Source organism: Cylas formicarius, unplaced genomic scaffold, assembly GCF_029955315.1.
Source record: "Cylas formicarius isolate icCylForm1 unplaced genomic scaffold, icCylForm1.1 PGA_scaffold_6__28_contigs__length_40554024, whole genome shotgun sequence".
Lineage (NCBI taxonomy): Eukaryota > Metazoa > Arthropoda > Insecta > Coleoptera > Brentidae > Cylas > Cylas formicarius.
The window spans coordinates 3,548,883-3,572,648 of record NW_026844347.1 but is presented as its reverse complement, the minus strand read 5'-3'; the positions used below and the strand labels follow the sequence as shown (position 1 = coordinate 3,572,648).

At 35.4% G+C, this 23,766-nt stretch overlaps 2 protein-coding genes across 2 annotated transcripts in view; one reads left to right on the top strand and one right to left on the bottom strand.

The window, feature by feature from the left end:
* Positions 1-23,766, top strand: part of LOC132704049 (uncharacterized) — a 151,754-nt gene that overhangs the window by 52,903 nt on the left and 75,085 nt on the right. The gene's annotated exons all lie outside the window — the stretch shown is intronic.
* Positions 17,690-20,689, bottom strand: LOC132703502 (chymotrypsin BII-like). Its single transcript, XM_060672813.1, has 4 exons — positions 20,583-20,689; positions 20,065-20,231; positions 18,949-19,234; positions 17,690-17,991 (listed from the first exon to the last, which is right to left on the bottom strand). The coding sequence occupies exons 1-4, from the start codon at positions 20,646-20,648 to the stop codon at positions 17,716-17,718; spliced, it is 795 nt and encodes a 264-aa protein (XP_060528796.1). The 5' UTR covers positions 20,649-20,689; the 3' UTR covers positions 17,690-17,715.

The following is a 23,766-nucleotide window of genomic DNA, read 5'->3' as shown; positions in this document are numbered from 1 at the left end:
GAGAAGCGTCAGCGTACCACGTCAGTTTCATTTCCCATGAATCCGAGCCACTTCGGACATTTCCGGGATTTTACCGCACGGATTTGGAAGCAATCGGATGTTTTCGGAGATATTTCCCACGCTTTGAGTTTTGACGTTTGTCAATTCTGACAGTCATGTCAGTGAATGTATTCGTATCGTTTTGCGAAAATGTACCCAAAAACTAACGGTCGCAGAAAAAGTATAGCATGCAACAAGTTCGGTAAACTTTTTGACTCGCTCGTTTATTAAACACTGGCTCCGCTGCTCTCCGCTCGTGAGTCAAATGCCGTTTACCGCTCTTGTTGCATAATATACTATTCTAATTTCATGTTTACTATATTATACAGGGTGCGGCAGCATAACTTCCTTTTTTTAAATGCGCGCCATTCAGTTAGTTGATGTCACAGTGGGGCGCTAGTGGTCTCGTTCAAGAGGGGGTACTGTAAAGTTTTGTCCCGACACGGTTCAGGCGCCATCATGCGTTGGAATAGTGAGGAGCGTGCCTTTGCCGTTGAGGCCTACTTTTCAAGCGGTTGTTCGGTTGTTGCAACACAGCGTGCATTTCGGAATCGCTTTAATTTAGCCCCGTTGGCTCCCGTCCCAGACCGCAAATCAATTGTTACATGGGTCACTACATTCAGACAAACTGCAAGTGCGACAAAACGAAGAACTGGAGTCCCTCGGCCCGTTAGATCACCTGAGAACATTGAAGCAGTGAGAGCTTCAATGTTGCGATCACCACGGCGTTCTGCGCGCAAACACGCATCTGCCCTTGGACTATCCGATCGTTCTGTGAGAAGAATTCTTCGTGATGATCTTCATTTTCATCCCTATAAGATGGCGATAGTGCAGGAACTTACAGAACGTGACTTCAATTCTCGGATGAACGCGTGTGAGCTTCTTCTTGATGTCGTTCCCGAGGGTGCTATTGTTTTTTTTAGCGATGAAGCCCATTTTCATTTATGTGGGTCGGTTAACAAACAAAACATGCGCTACTGGGCTGACACCAACCCTCGACAATTGCATCAAAGGCCTTTGCATTCACCCAAAGTCACAGTGTGGTGTGCAATTTCCTCAGCTGGAATTATTGGTTCCTGGTTTTTTGAGGAAAATGAGGTTACAGTGACAGTGAATTCGGACCGGTATGTAAACATGCTACAGAATTTTTTTTTCCCACGGCTAGAAGAGTTGGATTTGGGGGACACTTGGTTCCAACAAGACGGTGCAACAGCACACACTTCAAGAGCATCGATGGCTGTTTTGAGGGAACACTTTCCAGAGCGCCTTATCTCAATTAGAGGCGATTTGGAATGGCCGGCACGCTCTCCCGATCTGTCCCCTTGTGATTTTTTTCTATGGGGTTTTTTGAAATCCCTGGTTTATGTGAACCGTCCAAGAACCCTACAAGATTTGAAGACCAACATCGAAGAAGAAATTGCCAACATAACACCAGCTATGCTAACAAGAGTCATGACAAACGCCAGATATCGGTTTACGCAATGTATGGAGAATGAGGGACGTCACCTAACAGATTTGATCTTCAAAACAATGTAAATAAAAACTTTAGACATGTACCTACATTATAAAAAATAAATAAAGATTTTCCGATGCACACAATAGTTTTTATTGAGTTTTGAAAAAAGGAAGTTATGCTGCCGCACCCTGTATATTAGATTGAATTTAATTAATAAATTATGTTTGTACACTCATTGACACTCATGAATCGGAAACGTTTTAATATATGTGGGTACCAAAAATTAATACGCAATTTTTACCCTGGAATAAGGTTCTAATTATGATTTATACTTTCCCTGAAAACAACTTTGTTGCGACATTCTGAAGACTTTAAAAATAGTGGCAGTACTATCTTTGTAATGGGAAGCCTATTCTGGTTGTAATCAATTTGGCAGTTAAAAATGCAATAAAAAAGAAACTAAACTCCAATTATAACTCCACGATGTTTCGAATTTATTTATAACTGTAACTTGTAACTGCAATATTGCTGCTGAACAAGCGCCTACTAATCACCAGACCAGAAATTCCGTTTATTGGAGCAACCTCGGTTCTGCGGGTAGGGTAGACTGGGTACGGTTGTAACGGGGTACGGTTGAAACATCTTACATATTTAAAAAACTAATCGCGGAACGGGAACAGTGTTGCGACGCACTCCGCGCGCTCATCACGCTTACAGAAGGGGCTATTCTGTTTTGACGACCAAAAGTAAGTATAGACATAAAGTAAGTAGTTTGTAACCACTTTTTTCTAGAATCAGATTGTGAGTACGGTTGTAACAATTTTCTTGGGACGGTTGCAACATTAGTATTATCATATTTTTGCTTTGCAGGTGCCTTCTACAAAAACGCTTATGAAGAAGTCAAAAAAGGAGCTTCTTTGAGGCTAGCTGCTGAATATATGGCATAAACCATGTCTCTCTGTTGAAATAAAAGCGAAAGAGGCAAGCTTTGAACGAAGAGGACCCTAGCAGGGTAGAAGAGTACGTAGCTCACAATAGAGTTTTCACCAATGATCAAGAGCGTGAATTGTTGAAATACCTGATTCGTTGTGCTGACATATATTTTGGTCTCTCGATAAAAGAAGTCACAGAATTTGCATATGAACTTATCATCAAATATAATTTGAAGACTCCGCCCACATGGATTGAAAATGAAGTGGTTGGAGAGTAGTGATTCCGTTCATTTATGAAAAGAAACCGAGAACTATCAGTGCGTGCTGCACAAGCTACAAGTCTATCTAGAGCGACTGGTTTCAATCTAACTAATATTAATGCGTTTTACGACAACCTTCAAATCATTATGGATAGGGACCACGTCAAACCGCAGAACATTTATAATGTTGACGAAACTGGAGTTACTACAGTACAGAAGCCAGACAGAGTTGTAGCAAGACGTGGCTAAAGACAGGTGGGTGCACTTACCTCTGCTCAGCGAGGCACTTTAGTCAAACTAGCACTTGCAGCTAATGCTATGGGCAACACAATTCTAACGATGTTTGTATTTGCTCGGATTAGATACCATGAGCAGTTCATCAGAGATGGGCCAGTAAGTTCAATCGGTACAGGTGCATGAGCGGTTTATTGTGTTTCTCAAACTTTTCAAAAAACAGATGAATGCTTCTCAGTCACATAATGTCTTACTTGTATTAGACAATCATTAGTCCCATATACATATGGGACATATAGAGTGCGTTGCGATGCAAGCAGCTGGAATCCCGCCTAGACCTTCTTCTACAGAAATCAATCAAGACTTACAAGTTATGACACCAAATCTGGAACCAAGCGTCTCTTCTCCTGCTGCTGCTTTTTGTACGGAATTCGGTCCAGAAGTAGACAATCTATATTCTCGTTTGAAGCATTACGGCCTTTCCCAAAAGCTTCTCCTAGGAAATTAGGAACAAAAGAAAAACAAAAAAATCTGCGATCTACACCGATACTCCTGAAAAGGAAGCAATAAGAAAAGAACACGAAAAAAGACAGAAACGTTTGAAAAACACAAACAAAGAAAAGAGTATTTGAAGCATTCAATGGAAAGAATAGATAGGATAGAAAAGGAGAAAGGTAAAGATAAAGGGAAGAAAAAGAAGGCCATTACACTACCATGTTCATCCAGTCGATCTCGAGACAGCTGGATGTCAAGGAGGATGTACATTATGGTCTCATGAAGCTTGTACGGATGGGAATAGATATTACATATGCCACAACTGCAGTGAGTATGATTAAGATAAAAAAAAAACATATTTTTGATGATTTTAGTTTTGAATTCAGATTTTTCTCTTTACAAGTATTGTTGGTTGGTTTAGATTATGGATTTAGATTAAAATCATAGGAAAATATTGTGTTTATTTCTGGGGTTTGTCTATGTTTATTACTAAAAAAGCTCTAAGCAATGAGCTTGATTAAGTTTGCGGATCAAACAATAATACTTTCAATGTTAAATTGAGCGAGACCCAGATTCTTTATTTTTGATGCTTAAAGAAGGTTTAAAGATTATTTTTATAAGTAATATATTACTTTTGTTAAATATTAATAATTCAAGGTTAGCTCTAAGAACATTCTCAGCTCAAAGTTGCAATATGGTGATTGTTTGAGTATTAAAACTGGCTCAAATATTCAAATTGTTACAACCGCCCCTGGCATGGGGTCAATTGTAACAGTCCTACTACAAAATGATTAATTACAGTAAAACTATTTTACGTATGCACCCTGTGTTGATTTTGGTTTCAAGGTAAATGACAAGGCATTCATCTAAAATTGTTTAATCGTAGTTTAACGCCATAGCGCCTGTGTTAAGGGCTAATATGTGAAAATTGTTACAACCGTAGACTGGGTACCCTACTCACTGGTATAATCTAGCTGACGGCTTATCCCAGGACTCTTGTCTACGGGCTTCCGCCGTCAATCCTAGGTAGTCAGCTTGTCTCCGAGGAATACAAACAAGTGATAATAGTATATTATGCAACACGTGCGGTAAACGACATTTGAGGTTACCGCACGCGAGGTTATTTGACACGAGCGGAGCGAAAGGTGTGGGAAATATCTCCGAAAACATCCAATGGTTGCCAAACCCGTGCCGTAAAATCCCGGAAATATCCGAAGTGGCTCGGAGCCGTGTTTAATAAACGAGTGAGTTAAAAAGTTTACCGAACGTGTTGCATACTATACTATTTCTAGGACTGTTAGTTTTTGGGCACATTTTCGCAAAACAACAAGAATTCATTCACTGACATACAGTCAGAATTGACAAACGTCAAAATTCAAAGCATGGGAAATATCTCCGAAAACATCCAATTGCTCCCAAACCAGTACGGTAAAATCCCGGAAATGTCCGAAGTGGCTCAGATCCGTGGGAAACCAAACTGACGTGGAAAAGAGACGCTTCCCGCAAGCTAGATCTTAGATATTATGTGATATTTTCTGATTCTTAAGAGTGACCACTATTTGATTGTGGTCGATATCCTTCATTTTTTTAAAATTTTATGCATGTTTGTTTTTATATGTTATGCAATTCTTATTTATACCTATTTATTTTAGATTTCATCTAATCGTTAAAATTTTTTTTTATACTTGAACGTGCTGTAAATATTCATTGTATGTTAACATCGTCGAATAAAGAATCCATCTATTTAACTGCCGGATCGACCTGTGTAGTCGAGTTGTCCTTCAGAATTCCTCGTTGTCTGATATCTGACTAAACAATCGATTAAAAACAGGATTGTTGAGCGCAGCAGATCATGTACGTACTAATCTTAATGCGACTTAGAATCCATATCCTTGTGAAGTATTAATTGCAACTATTCTTTTCCTTTCAATGTTGCGATTTCAAACGTTATACCAAGTACTTTGGCAACATTTTATCTGATCCCATATGGAGCAAGGATATTTTGATATATCATTTTACTATGTTCTTCTAAAGCAATCCTATTTATCTGCAAAACATTCTGAATAGAATCTTATTATTTCCTCCGTTTATGTTAAGAGAAGAATTGTGTTCGAGTATATCATATATTTCGGCCGCACAGATACAAAATATTTTGCGGTGGGAAGTCGTTCTTTCAATGTGCAACTAACCTTTTTAAAAAGTGAAACACTTCTTAAACCAAGAGATTCTTCTTTTCTCAACCCTAACGTGTTTAGGGTGGTCCGTTTATTTTTGGAATATCTAAAACAAAATATTATAAAGCTGAGAAAAGTTGTTTGGAATATTTTTTATTTTTTATACTTTTTGCAGGTTCTGAGAAGTATGAGCCCATAATAAACGGATCATCCGGTATAAGTGCCACAACAATTGGATTGAAAAACTTCAACGTTTTATTCTCTGTCCGCGTTCCCTTTTATAATACACAAAAATGCATTTTATGTTTAAGTTTACCACTGAAAATCGGGTTTTTAAAGTTTACGGAACTTATTAACCGTTGTTATGTATTGTTAGCGAGTCCCAAACTAATGGCTGCCGACTGCGCAACGACCCATTTAATTCATATGCCCCTTTTAAATCGGTCGAGCTGACGCTTATCCCTACAGGCAGCTTAAATGTGCCCATATACCTTCGATGTTATGATATCCCGGAAAAAAGATTTATTCAGCATAACGGCCCTAATTAATCGATTCCGTTTTTACGAACAAAATCTAAAATATGGCCGATACACGGGGCTGTCGTTTGGCCGTTTGCCACAAAAAGCGGGGGGTAGGGTGGACAATGCATCGCACGTAAACCCGTATTGTGCATGATCGACATTTTACAGCTTCGCTTCCGACTTGCGTCTGCCACCGCAATTTGTCATTCTGTTGTATTATTTTGAAGAGTGACAGTCGAATAGAATATTTTTATGTACGGGGCATGTTGCTGAAGAACGAGTAACCTCGTTTTTTCACGATGTTGAAGGTAAATTGGTTGATGCTGGCTAATTTTCCGGCATAACCAAATTGCTATTTCTACGATTGTTGGGTCGTTGCTTCCAGTTGGTATAGATTGAATCGAGGTAGAATAAAATTCGGTTTTGGAGGAATACTAAGGAAACAAATTTGCAACCGATTAAGCCATGGCAGTGGTTTGTAAAAAGGGAAAGTGGTTTAATTAAGCGACGTTAATTTGCAATTAACAATTACGCTCTATGAACGATATGAATGAGACCTCCAACAGATTTTACTGATCTAATATACGACGCTGGCAAGAAACGTTCACTCTTCAAGATTCTACTCTCCAAGAGTGGACATCTAAAGTTTCTGCGAGTTGATGATCGATTCTCAACGCTTCTTATCTGAACCTTCAATTGATTTCCACGAACTGAGCAAATGCTATCCAGGTCTTGCCTAGCCTAACTGATATAATTTCTGAGTTCGCTGTGGATTGATTTGCATCCTTTGCCTTGCCTTTATAGCACAGATTTATTCAGTGCATGATAGAATTAGAATCATAGGCAAGTATGTTAATATGAAATGTCTACTGGCTAATTAAAAAAATTAAAACTGAGTGTTAACGACATTTGTAGGGAATGATGAAGAAAAAAAAATTTTAGATTACAACAATAATTACAACACGAGCACAACACTAGAACTGTAAACATAAATTTGGCAGAAAAATTTCAAATAGAGCGATAGGAATCCTAACGCAAAACTGGGTAGACAAAAGATAATATATGCTAAAATGCTTTTCTTCCAACACTTTCCATCTGAAAACAATTTTCTGATACGCCCCTGCCGGCATATATACAATCGTGAGTTAAAGTTTGCCACATAAGTTCGAGTGAAGAAACAAAGGGCAAATTCGGGTCACGAAATTTTGTGTTTCTGTACGCTTCGCTGTTTTTCATTTCACTATTCTGTAGCCGTTGAGCATATTGGAGGTATTTCTGGCAAAGGCACACTGTGTTAAGTTTATTCTATTCCGCATGCGAATGAATAATTAATTAAATAATTAATAATGGGATGCTTGTATTTTCCATGAAAATCTTCTTTGGCGGAGCTTACCTTAAAGTTTAAGCAACCTTAATTAGCCGGAGTGCTTACCTGAATAGCCCAATCTGTCCTTCCTTCAGAGCATGCATTTAAAATAATTAAAATAGGAAATATTTGAATTCCCGAAGTTAAGATCACTTTACTTAATCTGTAAGGCCGACTGGAGTAATACAAAAGTAATGTTTTGAGTTTCTTGAGCTCAACCTTAATTTTAAACCTCTATAGTCATGGTACTTGAATATAATGTCATTCCAAATTGGTTGAATATTATAAACGTTTTAATAGTTTATAACATCATATTAGTTCTGGTCCAAAATACGATAAATGGTCATGACTGTAATAATGCTATTATGGTTTTTTCTGCTCGTAAGCATTTTTAGGCCAATAAATCAAACCGGTTCTAGGTAGTAGTAAGGAAATTGAAAAATAAATACATAATGTTGTATTGCTTAATGTATAATTGTAATTATATAAATAATAAACGCATATTAAATAAAATTAGTCATTATCCAAGGATATACATATTTTTTTTACCTTGTCACAAGTTTTTTTTAATAATTTTTTCCACGTCAAGTTTATGATTAACGCATTCTCTACAACCGCTCTTTGGTATTAATTCACACTGAGTTTTAATGACTTCAGTTATATAAGCGGACATTTTTGGGTTTAACTTTTAACTTTTTGTTTCTATAGGATTCATTTGGAATGATTTTATTCTTATTTATCAACCATAAATTCGATAAATAAAAATTTGAGCTTAAAATCTCAATTTGCGATTCATTATTTAACATTATTTAACTTGAATGCGGTGTAGAATTCCGGGGGTTCGTTAATGTATTACCAATATTTGAGGAGTGGCAGCCATATAATTGAAGTTTTTATGTCGCACCTAAAATAAATGGCAGCATCTTTCATTTGGTAATATAAGAGTTTTTTTGTTTCAACGAAAAATGCCTTTCCATTGCAAAAGAAGGATCGATTAAAGATATGTAAGGTAAGGGTGGCAAATACCCTAGCGCTATCAGTAGGTGAATGGTTTTAATACATTTTGAAGAAAGAACCATTTTACTAGAGTTTTTGTTATAGATATTAGGAGGACCTTCCAGAAACCAAAATATGAACGAGAAATATGAGCTTAGCTATTTTTTTTGTAATAAACTGTGTTTATTTTCTAATTATATTTTACATTATTAAGAAATACAAATAAAACCGTATTTTTGTAATGTTTCTGTATTATGAAATATGTATACTAGGAGTTTTCAAAATTTTTATTATAAATATGAAATATATTTCTTTAGGTGTGCCTTATTTGTTGTTGTAAGCTTCGTTTGACACTTTCGTTTCTAATATTTTAAAATGCATATTCCTTTGACACATTAACTAAGTGCATTTCAGTCACTTTAAAAATTTAAGATATCTGTTACTCCCCCTGGCGAACATCTTAAGAATATCAAAATATTTTTTGCGACATTCCTTTGGCTAATTTTGTAATAATTTTTTTACGCAAATCCGCAGTTGTTTGGAGTTTAAGCTTTAAATATGATTGAAATTTTAGGCATTCAGTAACTTCAACTAACAGTTAACGTCTGTTAAATCGTTAGTCTCTAAAAATAAGGAATTAATATTCGAATTACTGAATATTATTCCAAAAATAATAATGAAAGTTGTTTTATGTTCTCCCGAAAATGCTCTTCAGATCTTTTATAGTATACACGACAAGTATGATAAAGCCCACTTTAGTAATGAGTTTGATTTGACACTAGCGAAGTGTGTGTTTGATAAACGAGTCACTGAAAATGTTTGTCAACGTGTTGCCATCATGCTTTTTCTGCGATTATTAGGATTTAGGTACAATTTTGCAAAACGACGAGAATTCAGTCACAGAGTGTCATAAGGACTGACAAACGTCAAAATACCACCAGTGACGGCAATCTTCCTAAAACATACGATCTGATCCGAGCTAACGAATCTAACGTCTTAAAGTGAAATTTTGTACACGCTTGATCGGTGCCTAATTGGCTACTTTATAGTAGGAAGCGGAAGATTCTAAAATTAATAATATTACTAATAATACATTTCTTCAGCAATATTCAATTAACAATACCATAAATACCATAAATCTACATAAATTGCGAAAAAAAAGATGACAGCAAAATTATTCAATGTTCAACCGCTTTACATAAATAACAACTATTTCACATACACGTGTATATATAAAGTTAAAAATATGTTTGAAACTTGAAAAACATTTTCCTGTTGGCGAAACATTTCTTGTTTTATTTTTTTGAATTAATGGCTATAAGCCTTTTAAAGAAAGAGGAACGGTATTATAAAGTTTATAGGTAGAAAAAGCTTCTTTGAAAAAGAGACGTCTTATGCGGCGATAGAGAGGTAATAGAGGCACTAAATCTAAGGGGTAAGAACATCTGAACTATATGTTATTTTATTTGTAGACTTTTATTAAAAATAATATTGTGAAAAAGTACCATAGAAAGTAATCTACGCCTATTTTGCATATTCAATCATTGAAGTTTGTGCGAGGCTGGATTTGTATTTACCATAAATAAATAATGGTATTCGTTTCCTCTAAGCTACAAGTTACTTACGCTCTATGAATCAGATAATTGCTGTTAGTGGTATGTCACCGTCCGTCGCGTCGCGGCTGATACTGGTCTGCTTTCCAGACCAAATGGCGTTCTCTAAAATTTTGCATATTTTACGAAGGGAAAACATTATTTTTGGGTATTGATTGGTAATAGCGGCATTAGACTTATGGGAAATATAACTAATCCTCATTTAAAATTCAATCGAGGCTTATACTAGGTGCGATAAAATAGTTTTGGCTCGGCTTCGGTTTTGTTTTGCAATTTAATTGAGATAATTATAAATCGTTTGCAATTAATCTATTATTTATGGAGTGTTTCAACAATTTCCTGATAAAATTATTCAAATGGCAAGTATTCCTACTGAACGGAATAAACTAAAATCGCCTCAAACACCAAATAGTAAAACTACAAAACCATTTCCTTTTTTCCATTTTTAAATTGCCTTACATCCATGATGTAAGGAAGTTGAACGTCCGTCCTTAATGAATTGGACATCTAGACACGGTTAATCGTTTTCCCGTTCCCTTATCTTCTAACCACAATTTACATGTGGTTTGGAGGTGCCTTCTGAGATGGCTGTCTCTTGTCAACATTCCTATTAGTGCTTGTAGTTTCGTGAAATCAAGGCTGCAACATTTAGATTGATTGAGCAGACGGAACTCTCTATTGGCCATTTGTTCAGGTAATTCTTCTACTGTTCGAGCAACTGCTTCGATCCAAGCTACGATATTGTCACTAGCTTTTACTGACTTTATTAGCTACTTGAATTACAGTGCAAACACTCGTAGGGGTACACCTTACCGATATGGCTCGCAGTTTAAGAGGGATAAAAAAGAGAGAGACTAGCCGGATTTTTCCGAGTTGCAGTCGGTAACCCAAATACAAGGTGGGCGCAGGCAATCCGTGATAAGATGGAGACAAGCCAGCTTAAAGACGAGAGTTTTATGTGAAGCCGTGAGTCGGATGTATTGAAACACAAGGTAGTTCCTATTCTTCCTTAATCGAAGTTGTCTCTCTATCCCCGATTTTTAGTTTCATTTGTGCTAAATATCTGAAAACAGGTTTCACATATTTTCACTAAACTGCATTCGCAACTTCCACTTTTCACGAATTTTACCAATTATTACCAATAACACATTGAGCATATTAGCACCTACAATTTTCAATTAAAATGTTCGTGTTAGAGAAGCATTGGAAACAAAAAAAATGTTTTTTTTCTTGACTGAAATAATGGCTACTACTCAAAGTTGATTCTCAAGCATAAAAGTTTCAGTCGTACATGAACCCTATAAAAGATTCAAACCATACGTGGAATTCTGAAAAGCTTTATTTCGTTTGGAGTTCCGAAAGAATACGAAATAGATTTAGAAGCCAATCGTTTCTCTAGTCAGTTTCGTAGATATTAAGCCAGAGCATTTGAATCTATCGAATTGTTTTTGGGAAATTCGATTATATTTTTCTCTAGATATTTTTGACGAGAATATCCCAATTTTAAAGGTTTGCAGTTTGTCAAGTGTTAAGACCCGCAAATATTTATTAATATTAATTAACTTTAATGCCTTGTAAGTAAGCACGGATATATTAGTGGAGAACTCCCAAAAACCATATCCATATATAGAAAATAACAATTTCCCCTCGCGTCACCCCAACAAATAAATTAATTTATTTACTATTTTGTAATCTCGGAAAAATCTGACCTTGTTCCAGAGATTCAATTAGACCATCGAAAAGCCACCTAGGAGAGCCTCAAAATGATGTATTGCTCAACCACCTAATACCGTTGGAAAGATATTAAACTACCCCCAAAAATTCATTTTATTTATTTCTGATTGTCAAAAAAATCTGACGTCTCAGATATTCAATTAAACCATTGAAGACCCACTTAGGAAAGGTTCAAAATGATGTATTGCTCAAACACTTTGAAATCGTCGGGATGATATGCTACAAAACTACCCCCAATAATGAAATAAGCAAAAATTGGTCATATTTATTTTGCAATCCCAAAAAAATTGTCATTGTCCCAGACATTCCATTAGACCATTGAAGATCCACTTAGAAGAGCTTCAAACTCTCCTAAGTGGGTCTTCAATGCTGTAATTGAATCTCTGGGAGAAGGTCAGATTTTTTCGAGATTACAAAGTAGTAATTAAGTTAATTTATTTTTTGAGGCGGCGGGAGGGGAAAAGGTCTTATTTTCTATATAGCAAATAATGTTTCCGTGCCTACTTGACCAGCATGTCATTTATTTATGAATGAACCGATTATAGATTCAGGCACTCTTTTATGCTCGATAATTCTTTTTTCTACTTTCTACTGTATAATAACTATTTACACATTACTATTTACTACGAATTAATTATATAACACAAATTATATATTATATTTTTATAATATAATATTATAATATTTTGCCTCTTTGTGTTAAACAATCAGATTTGGCCCCAGCTTTCGCTGCGTATCGCTCCCTCATCTTGTCGTTTAGGATGTTTTAGTCGGACCTGTTCGTGTAGCTAGTTCATATTCTGCCAGTGATAGTTGAAATAGCTACAATTTCTTGACCCGGGGGACAGAAAAACCGTAAATCGCTAGGCAAGCCTAGCTCTCCATCCCTTTGTTTTGCGATCGACTGAGCACCATGTTAACAGAAAAAGGTGTGGTCCCTGCCTCCCTGCGCAATATCAGCTTTCAACTCTTGGAGAGTTTCATTAGAATTCTGTATTCGGTTTATCAGTTGTGAGTATTGTATTCCCGTTCAGCCGGAGATAACGACTGAAAGATTTCTGTTGCGTCCTAGCAAAAAGTCAAAGTTAATGGCGCAATATTTTCTAACGGAGATTATGTACCTTGTGCTGTTGCCTCTAACTGGAGCAAGAAAATTGGCCAAGACACCACTAGATATCGAAATGTCCAACTGCTGTACTGCTACTTGGGATAGTAGATTAAATTATGAATGGCCAATATGCTTGCTTGAAACTAACGCGTGAAGATGAGGACAGTAGGCGGACATTTCGATGTTCGAATTTTTAAAAAGGATATACTTCTTCATTTTTAAATAATTTTAAAGAATTTTGTAATGGGTCGAATCTTTTTTGTAGATAAGGTAATACAGAGATTTATAGGTTTAGGAAATTAAAACGTCATCATTTTTATATCTTCAACAATGTAAAATGACATGTATAATTATGATAGAAGTTTAAAAATTTAAAACAAGTAACAGTAACAAGTAAAAGCAACAAACAACCGTAACTGTAACAATTAAAGTAAAACCTAACTACTGTCGTCCATGAAAAAAGTCCAGTGAGGTAAGATCTGGGCTTCGAGGTGGCCACCAGATCTTTCCATTTTGTCCTATCCAAAGTTTGTAATTTTCATTTAAAATTTCAATGATAACGTTTTCCCGGTGGTACGGAACGCCATCTTGCTGCCGTATTAATTGAGCACGTTCACAAGCTGGTATTTCACTTCATTACCAGATGACTACACAACCACTGGAATACATAAGTCTGAATTTTTATTTTTATAATCTCTATTAAAATTCACTTTGTTAACAAAGCGTTTAAGTGATTTTATAAAGTTGTCATTAGAATTCGAAAATTCACTAAACTAACTTAGTCATAACAATTTTAAAAAAAGAATTTGTTGAAAATACGATAAATACTTATTGAAATTGACGTAGTTAAAATAAACAGTCATGTATGAAAAATACATCTGAATAATTTAGCGTAATAATTATTATTGAAAAGAAACCTTAATCAATAATAGAGTGGTGTTACAAAATACATTAAGAAATGCGGAATCTATGTTTCTTTGAAATTGCTTTGTATAATTCAAAACATTACACAACTTGTGTCCTCAACTCCCAAATTTTCTGAAATAAAATGTCTTACTACTTTTCACAGAGTTTTAAAGAATGGAAACAGCGTGGTTTTGCATTATAAGCATTTAGCGAAATTACAGTTGAATGGTTTTAAATAAGAGGGTAGTTGCAATATAATACAAATGCCATATAATAGAAATACCTACATCGTAACAAATATACTCCGGCATACTCGTGCACGTAGTCTCCTTAAAACTAATTATAGCGCTGTTAATATATTAACGAAGTTCGGCAATAAAACGATCCTCATGCGGCAAATAAGGGACGGCTCTTAAAACGAAAAACTTTCCTGCCTAATTTTATATTCCATTTAACGGTTAATAACGTCGTATTACACTCTTGCCTAGATTTTAAATTCGGCCGCCAAGTTTACCGTCTTCCGGCATTGTAATTGTTTCGAATTTCCTGCGGATAAAATCCAAGTTAAGCCCGCTGAAGTAGAATATTCCAGAACGCGTTGAATAAGTTTCCGAAGTTTATGGCGGTAAGTGAAATGTTACCCCTCACCCCTAAAAATAATCATAAACTGTTGCCTCACTAAGGGAAATAATAAAAAATATCGCCAAATTTGATATTGGGAAATTTTGTAAAAAATAATAAATGGTATGATCGGACATTAGCACCGAATTATTACTCGGTTTAAGAAATATTAACTTCTATAGAATCAGCAACACTTACGCAAAATACTCAGTCAAATACGAACCTTATCGCCGTCATTCGCATTGCAAGACTGGCATGTGGACGTGAGACAAGGGAGCACAGACAAAGTTGCAGCCAGGTGACCTAAGACAAGTTGTTAACCAAGTTAGCACTAGAGGCCGCTTTTCAAACACAGGTTGAACTCACAGGAACAGCCTAGTTAAACAGGTGTCGCATATGTGTGCGAAACGTCTTACACTGAAAATACTTCAATTAATTGGGAACATTAGATGATTGTGGTAGTTAATCAGTTTTTCAATGACCCTAACCACCTTGGAAAGGAAATTATTGTTATTAGGATGTTTTAAAAATAAACACTGACTTTATTTTAACTTACTCTATTCCCTTTGGCGAGTACAACCTCCTCTAAATTGGAGATTTTAAAAGTACCACTTCATTTTTACTAATCGAACTTTGTAAGTTTTATTGGCACTGGAAATAATATCATGGCGAAATTGTTTTCTTTTTCAATTATCCCAAAATCTCTGTCGCAGGGCAAGAAGAGATGATCAGAAACAAGAGACTCGTTTACATAAATCTTGAGAAGTTCAGAAAAAGTAAAAAAGCGATCCAATGGGTATTAGAAAAAGGTTACTTGGGCCACTGTTTCTGAGCGAGTCCAATGACATTATATTCAAAGGAGGGGTGCCAAGTCCTAATATAATTGCATTACAGAATTTTTTTATTTAATTAAAGAATGATTAATAGGTCAACCGTTGCTTTTCATTTAACTAAGTCAAATTGTGAGCATGTTTTGACATTTTGACTGCGTGCTGTGGCATTAACGTCATTTTTGTATGACGTTAGGGTGTTCAGTTTGTGTAGTAAGGTAGTACATTGGCTGGAACTATTTTTATTCCATACCAATTTTAAAACGTATTCTGTCCAGTCGAGTCTATAGGGACGGATCTAAATATTTGCTTCGGTTGATTGCCAGTATAGACGTACTGTTGTTGAGTACGGCTGATTTTCATAAAACGTCATTTGGCATTGGCAGGGACAATTTTTTTTCGGAGCTCGAAATCGAAAAAATTTTCGTCCATCGGAAAACATAATTCATCTTAATTTTCTGTCGTTCATCTCTATTAAATTAGTTTCGATCCGATTCCGTCGAAAAATTTTATTTGAAATGAAGTCGCGTTTATTTATTTCCTCTCGCCGACGGAACGCGAAATTTGATTTTGAATCTACTGGCGAGATGTTCGGCTATGATAAAAGTTCATTGTCGTCTCGCTTTTTGAAAACGTTCTGCCATCACATCGCACGGCAAGGACAGATTTAAAATTTCTATTGCTGGAACAAGTCCAAAAGTTTGTAGGGCAGTTTAAAATTTTAATTTTAAATAAATTTTCAGAGAGCTGTTATGAAATGTATAGCGGTCAGAAAAATATATCGATTGATGGACTAATTGATAAGCATAAGCATTACGCTTAGGTTTTTTTTTAGGTTATAACGTGTGCACGTTTTGTCTTGTCTTCCACTGCGACCAATCGATCTATTGCGGAATACTCCAGTACTTCTCCCATAAAGTTCAGGCCTTGTATGATGTCTGTTTATATGCTCTGCCGTTTCCCTATCCTGTATGCACATTCTGGATTTCAGGTTTGTCCTACCCATGACTAACAGAGTCTCAGTTGTGTTTTTCTTCGTTTATTGATTACATTTCTTGCCGATTGACGAAAAATAATCAACACCGGTTACGATGAAACCATGACTTTTCTGTCTCTTTCGTCAGAAGGAAATATGTTCCTAAGTGTAAGGTAACTCACCTTTCTATAACTATTCTTGCACAGAGCTCGATAGTATGCATTTGAGCTTAGAATATGCCATGTCAGAATATTTTAATTCGGATTTAATTTGATCATACACTGAGTGCAACAATAAAATACTTTTTCTCTATTTGGAAGATCATATATAGTGTAATTGTGGCAGTTGTTGTCAATAGAAAATCAAATTGGAGCATGAAGTTTTCTGTGCGTTTCGTTTTTTTTTTATTGTAGTTCTGTCGTTTTTTCAAATAAACTTCCACAGGCTACTATAATACTATTTACTGGATTCCTCTTGCGGCGGTTGATGATAAATTTAACTTGCTTACATTTGGCTAATCGTCGAAAATATGCTTAGGCAAACCCGGAATAGTTTAAAGGGGCAAAGAAGCAGTCTTTACAGTCCGTTTTGTAGCAGAGCCGATTGCCACTCTTATTATCGCTGTGGTTTAATAATTTTGTCGAGCCTTGTCTAATTCGTTGCGTTCTAATTGGATATTTGTCAAGCAACAGACTGCCTATTCTAGGTGCTAAATCTGAATAAAATCTTGTGCAATAAACAGATGATGATCTGACTGCCATTTAAATAAAAAGGGACCTTAGACCATAGCTTAGAACCTTCTCGACAGACGAGCTGTTTTTGCTATCTACTTGGAATTCACTTTTAAGAATTTTTTGCCGGTAATATGTTTCCAAAAGTTGCTTCTACAAATGTGTTAATTGGTAGAACGGCTGCTAGAGAAACTTCGCGAATAACAGTTCGCATGCGACTAAATTATCAATGTAATATGTTTTTTAAACTTTACGGATTAAGGTTAAAATTGCAAAAGGCTGTTTTGCAATCTCATATTGATAGACAATTTATTGTAGAATTGTAGAATATCTCAAAGGACAAAACTAATAAGCCTTTGTCAAACTGATTAAAAAAAAATGGCGAAACATGGTGTGGTGGTGTTCCTAAGAATATTGACATTTTTCAGATCGCTTTCTTTGACTAAAGTATATTTTACAAATAATGGTGGTCTCTTTAATGTATTAAGCATTTATGTCTTGCTCAAACCTGAATTGGGCATCGAGAGTTTATCCGTGTCCTCCGTGGAACGACAAGTAAACTACAATATCTAGTAAACCTGTCAAACATGGATTTGGAGATTTTAAGAACCCAAAAAGCGTTACGAAAAGTATACGAAAACCAATCAACGTCAATTTTGCAAGAGGGGCACCTTTAAATAATAGACACATACCATCAAATCACAAATGTATTACGTCGTATCTCTAAGGGAACACAATTTCACCGTCGCTGTTCTCTATTAACAAATCCTTATAATGATATATCTTTACGAAGACTGAACGGTAATCGATGTCGGTATCAAATTCGGGGAAACTGTAACCGATGCCGTAAAGCACCCCATCGATGGTAAATGGACCACCTGGATCGCCGTCCGTTAGCCCAGAATTGACTGGATCGTAACCGCATATCCAGAAGTTCCAGTCCATCTTTCCATAAAACCGTTCGCATTCCTTCGACGGCATAATAGATAATTCTGCTACCTGAAATGTTAATAGAACCATTACATACCAGATTTATTTTTAGGTTAGGTTTAGATCAAAGCTTTCTTAATCGTAATCTAAAATCCGTTGCTTCACATTTAATATTCAATTGTTATAACATATGATATTTTTATGCTATAACAATTGAATATTAACCGACAAAGATACATTGAAATCTCACCAATCTTAATGTTCGTGTTCTAGCTTGTTCGGTATAATATTATGTTACCCCTTGTCACAGACGCGAAAACCTATGACAATATTACAATAGTATGCTTTTCATGTCTCCCTCTTTGATTCCAATAATTTCGGCGTATCTGCACACAAGTATTCATGGAATAATACAAGGAGAAACTTCGACACACTGGAGCTTGAAAACCGAACCTTTATTGGCATATGTTTATATGAACTTGTTTATTTAAAATGAGACTAGGAATGTGTCCTTAAATTTAGTAAATTAATGACATTCTGCAAATGAGTGTTTCAATTAGACAGCAACATTTATTTGTCAGGTAAGTTCAAGCAGAAAAATTTGCTGTATGTGTATGTATTTTTTAAAGCAAACATACTTCATATAAAAAAAAAAATTGCGAAACAGTGCTGAATTTTCAGTGTTTTTTTGGTTATTTATTGTTGCTCTTTGTTTTTTGCTTCTCCCTTTTGTTGGCATTAAACTCACAAGAACTAAGTGTTTTGAAATATCTGTGCCTTCTCTCTTAGAAGTTTTATTTTATATTTTTAATAGTGTGACTGTGAGTTCACGAAAGTTTAAATTAAAACTAAATATCTTACAGAAGTAAAATTTATGTGATTAATTACGGTTAACAAACATAGGAACTTCATACAAAAATGTTCAGACATTTTTCGTGTTGGTCTTTACCTTCCTCTATCAGAAATTTCTTTATTAAGTGTCACTGGAGCCTAGCATTATTATTAAGTTAAGTAGTAAATACTTACTTGCAAAACATCAGCCAGTACATTGTCACGCACGTAACCAAGACCCGAGATGAGGCCTTTCTTTCCGACAAAGTCGTCGTTAAAGTAGTCAGCACTTGGTAATTTGGGCAGCCCGACAAATTCGTTTAGAATCGCCTCTGTCGCCAGTTTTATCAGACCCAGACTGATACCGCCACTTTCCAAAAGTTTCCAATTTTCGGCGACAAGCAATTGACGACCGGGTTCAACAGCCGCAGTATAGTTAGTTATTCCTAGGAACACTTCTACTGCGAGGGTTTGAGTTCCACTGAGAAAGAACACAATATCAAACTTGCATGCTGTCCAGCAATTATTGACTAAGAGGTTACGTAGCGTACAAGAATTGTAATTCACTTAAGCATATCATGTACAGCAAGCGATACTATACTACAATGAGTATGAGTCTGAGTTTGATTTGCCAGGAACGAAACGTAGAGGATCGGAGCCAAAGTACCGGAAACATCCGAAAAAATAAATTTAACGATGATCAAAGAAAGACAAAACGTAAAATCTGAAAGAGTAGTTGTCTAGGTGCAAAAATGGCAAAGAAAATATTATTTAGATTTTGGACTATCTACTGAGATACCAGTGAAGGGATGATTTTTTTTTTAAACAACAATACGCTTTTCCAACGATATATCGAGTTATACTTTATGAAATTGATGATTTAGATATACAAAAAATAGTGTTTATTTACATAAGAATTTCAATTTAAAGAAACACTGGCGTACGTATTAATTTCAACCACGGTATAAAGATCACATTTGATAAAGACATGATAAGATATAATAAATGATTAAAACTATTTCAGAAATTTATTTCTAAACATATGTTTATGTAGCAAATTTTGGCATATTTAGGAAGCAGAATAAGCTCTTAACTTTTGCGATATTTTTGTAATATTATATTTGATGTTAAATCAAAAATTATTCAAAGGTTGGATTTCGCAGATATTTGAACAAGATGTTCCTTGGCATTTCATTCGAATTTTATCACATTATCACGATATGAGCCCCTAAGAAAGTTCAATCAATCTATGGAAAATATGCAACGTGAGCAACATAACTACTGACCACACATACAACACAATATACATACTAAAGGCCATCAACTAGGGTTCCTCCCGTCGTTACAACATATCGTGGAGCTAAAAGAGTACCGCCATTCCACGCGTTTGCCGATTCAAACTTTGCCCAAACCATGGCTTGATAGGGGACTTGGCCGGGAACGGCATCATGACCACCCATAATTCTGGGTGAAGGCAACTGACAAATAGTCTAAGTTAGGCTAGCCTATTTTTGAATGGGATTGCTATCAAAGTGGTGACAAAAGTAAATAACATAATTTGATTAATATTAAATAGTGTGAATATTGCGTTTTCCACTACGTTATATTTACCTAGACCCAACCCCCTTGCATCCGTTCCTGTCTTGATTATTAAAACTAAAGTTCTTTTAGGGTTAATAAGTAAAATATTCCCTAACTCCTATTTTTATACTATGACAGTAAATATTTTTAAAAGTGACCAAAAATACATAACTAAAAAATTGAACCAATTATTTTTTAAGGAGCGGTAAACAAAAGCAAAAAAAAAAGAAATGAAATATATAACTTACAGACGAGGGCAGTGAACATACGAGCCCACAAAATGTTAATCCCAGTAAGGAATAATATAGATCCATTGTTGCTGATTATAGACGCACTAACTGACAGCGACATGTTACTTACTTTTATATTGAGTGTTTATCGTGGTTGATATCTTATTGTATTATGTGGGTAATATCTTTTTAATCAGAAAAGTTTTTAAAATATTTGAAGAGGGCGGCCCATTGTTTTCCACTTGGGAATTATTTTTCTTGCAATCTAACCCATATTCATCGATTTTTTCGATCATTTGCAAATTGCAAATCACGTATATGTTTGTTTTAAGGTCATAGAAAAAAACAAATGTTAATAAAATGAGAAGTTTTGGATTTCCATTATTTGCTTTAACTAGTGAAATGTATCCAACGGTCTTCGGGTGTTCAGCATTCATTTGAAGACAACTAGGTATATCTAACCAGTTGAAATGCTGTGAACGTAAATGATAAAGGTAATAAATGCCCAAAATAACTCACTTTAACATAATTTTCCAAAGAAACTTCCACAGGCTACTGTAATACTTTTTACAAAACTTCTGGATTCCTCCTAAGTCGGTTTTTGCTGAGTCGAACTTGCTGACGTTTTGCCAATCATCCTGTTGGCTTCTTCAGAGCTTGACTGAAACTGGCTCGCATTTTACTCTGTACCTGCTTATATATTGTTTAAGCGTGCGGAGCGTCTCGGATAACTGATTCCCTGAAGACCTGAGTCGCGGTTAAGATTGTTAGGTTGTTGACTCTCGGATTTTTCGTTGGTAGAAGACTTGATTACTTGTAAGAATTTTAGTTTTATCGAATAAAATTTTATGTCCGCTTTCGGGATTGTGTTTGGCAACAGCTGATGGGTTTATTTGTCTTAGTCGTAAGGCTCTTTCGTGTTCTTTGAGCCTAGTTGATATTTTTCGCCCAGTCTCTCCGATGTATTCTTTGCCGCATATGCATGGAATGCTGTAAACTCCTGGCATCTCAAATGGAATTTTCTCTTTGACGGACCGGAGATGATGAGAGATTTGAGAGTGATAAATCTGGTTTTGACGTTATACTTCTTTAGAACTTTTGATATGTGTTCAGTGATATTTTGAAAATAAGGAAGGGCCACAGTGGCAAGTGTAGAATTGCTTTCGGCCTCATTGCTATTGGAAGGTTGTGGTGAAGAGTATTTTTTAATCGAACGCTTAATATCTTTAATGTGGAAATTATTAGAGAAAAGAGCAGAGGTAATGTGTTTTAATTCTGTTTTCAGTGACTAGGGCTGAGATAGTTTTACGGCTCTGTAAACAAGAGAGTCGATAACCAATGATTTTTGGATGTTACCAGGCATTAAGGTATAGCTCTGTGTTTGTAGGCTTTCTGTAAACACAATGACCCAATGTTAGGTCTGATTTTCTATCTATAAGAATATCTAGGAATGGAAGGTTATTATTAGTTTCCAACTCAATGGTAAAACTTATGTTAGCCTGTATAGAGTTTAAATGTCTTTATCATATCATGAAGCGATAAGTGATTAAGTGATTAAGTCCAGTTACACCCCATACTATGTATTTTAACTACTTTTTTTTGTTTGTTATTCTGTTTGGCTCTCAGAAGTCATTCCAAAATGGAACTCTCCGAAAAATATAGCAAAACCAACTCACATCAAGTTCTCGGCAAGAGAACGTTTAAATAATAGTCATTTAACAGCAAGTGCAAATGTATTAGGCACACAACACAATTTCACCGTCGCTGTTTTCTGTCAGAAAGTCCTTATAAGGATAGATCTTCAGGAAAGCTGAACGGTAATCGATGTCGCTGCCAAAAAAGGGAAAAGCGTACTGATGCCGTAAAATACCCCATCCAGAATTGAGTGCATCGTATCCGCATAGATAATAGTTAAAGTCTATTTTTCCAAAGTACTATTCGCACTCTTTTGACGGTATAATAGATAACTCGGCTACCTGAAAATGTAATAGTATACCGGATTTATTTTCAAGTTAAATTTTTGTGAAAGATTTCTTTATGTTAATCGTTCGCTAAAATACGTTGTTTTAGATTTCGTCAAAGGCATCATTCAATCATTCTAGCCCAGTTTAATAAAGTTAATGTTGGGTTGTCATAATATATTTAATAATTGTACAGATAACGGAAAATATTATCCGTCCATATGGAATTCTATGAGTACGACAAAGGAATACAGAATTTCCTCAACTCTCTTCCTCCTCCTGTGTTTTAAGAAAATTCGAATTTCAACAAATAAATATACAAACAAACCCGAAAATCTGACAATTAGATAAAAACTTACGTTTCTCGCCACCCTCTTTGATTCCAAGAATCTCGGGCATAGTATGGCCACCGACCTATAGAACTCATTAAAAATGCAAATCCCTTACCCTCGACTTGTGCTATTGTTCAAGGTGTCAAATTTGGCTATTGCATATACAGGAACGTATTCTACCAACATAAGGAAGAAACTTTGACACCCCAGCTTGAAAGCCAGACATTTTAGCTTACACGTCAATGAATTTTCCTAATTAAAATTGGTCTAAAAATGCATCCTTAAATTTAGTACATAGATACGTCCAGATCCTAGAAACTTCAAGAACAAAAATTTGCTAGATAACTGAAACCACCACAAAGAAATTGAAGTATTGGGTGACCGGTTCGGCTTTCACGGCGTATAGATAAAAGCAAAATTGTTAAACGTAATTTAATTTTGAAAAAATGGGCAACTTTGAGACAAATCACAGTCAAACAGATCAAAAATCTTTGTCGACATTATGTAATGACCTGGGAAATCGTCGAGGTTTTAGGTTATTGTGAATAAGCACTCCTACGCTACAACTGTTTGGAGACAAATGTTACAATCTCTACAACCATTAGTAGCAATCAGCTGAATTCATTACTTCAACTCGAATAATGTTGGTTAAGTGACAACTACAATATCATCTTATTTCGAAAACTAGAACGTTTCATAATTTTTCAATACACAGTTTGCATATAGAGAAGAAAAAAAAATTAATTAGTTCATAGCAAGTATGAGTTCCGTAGAAAATTTTATATCGTAGAAAAAGCAAAATAAATTTGTTGTAGTAATATCATTATGCTCTGAAGAATGTATAAATATGATTTTTGTATTATGAAATATAAGTAAAAAAAAACTAATTTTCTGACCTGCTTCAATTTG

Coding starts and splice junctions, on each gene's coding strand:
- LOC132703502 (XM_060672813.1), bottom strand. CDS start 20,648: ATGGATCTATATTATTCCTTACTGGGATTAACATTTTGTGGGCTCGTA. Junction 20,232..20,582: donor TATGTTCACTGCCCTCGTCT/GTAAGTTATATA, acceptor ACTATTTGTCAG/TTGCCTTCACCCAGAATTAT. Junction 19,235..20,064: donor ACCCTAGTTGATGGCCTTTA/GTATGTATATTG, acceptor GTTCTTTCTCAG/TGGAACTCAAACCCTCGCAG.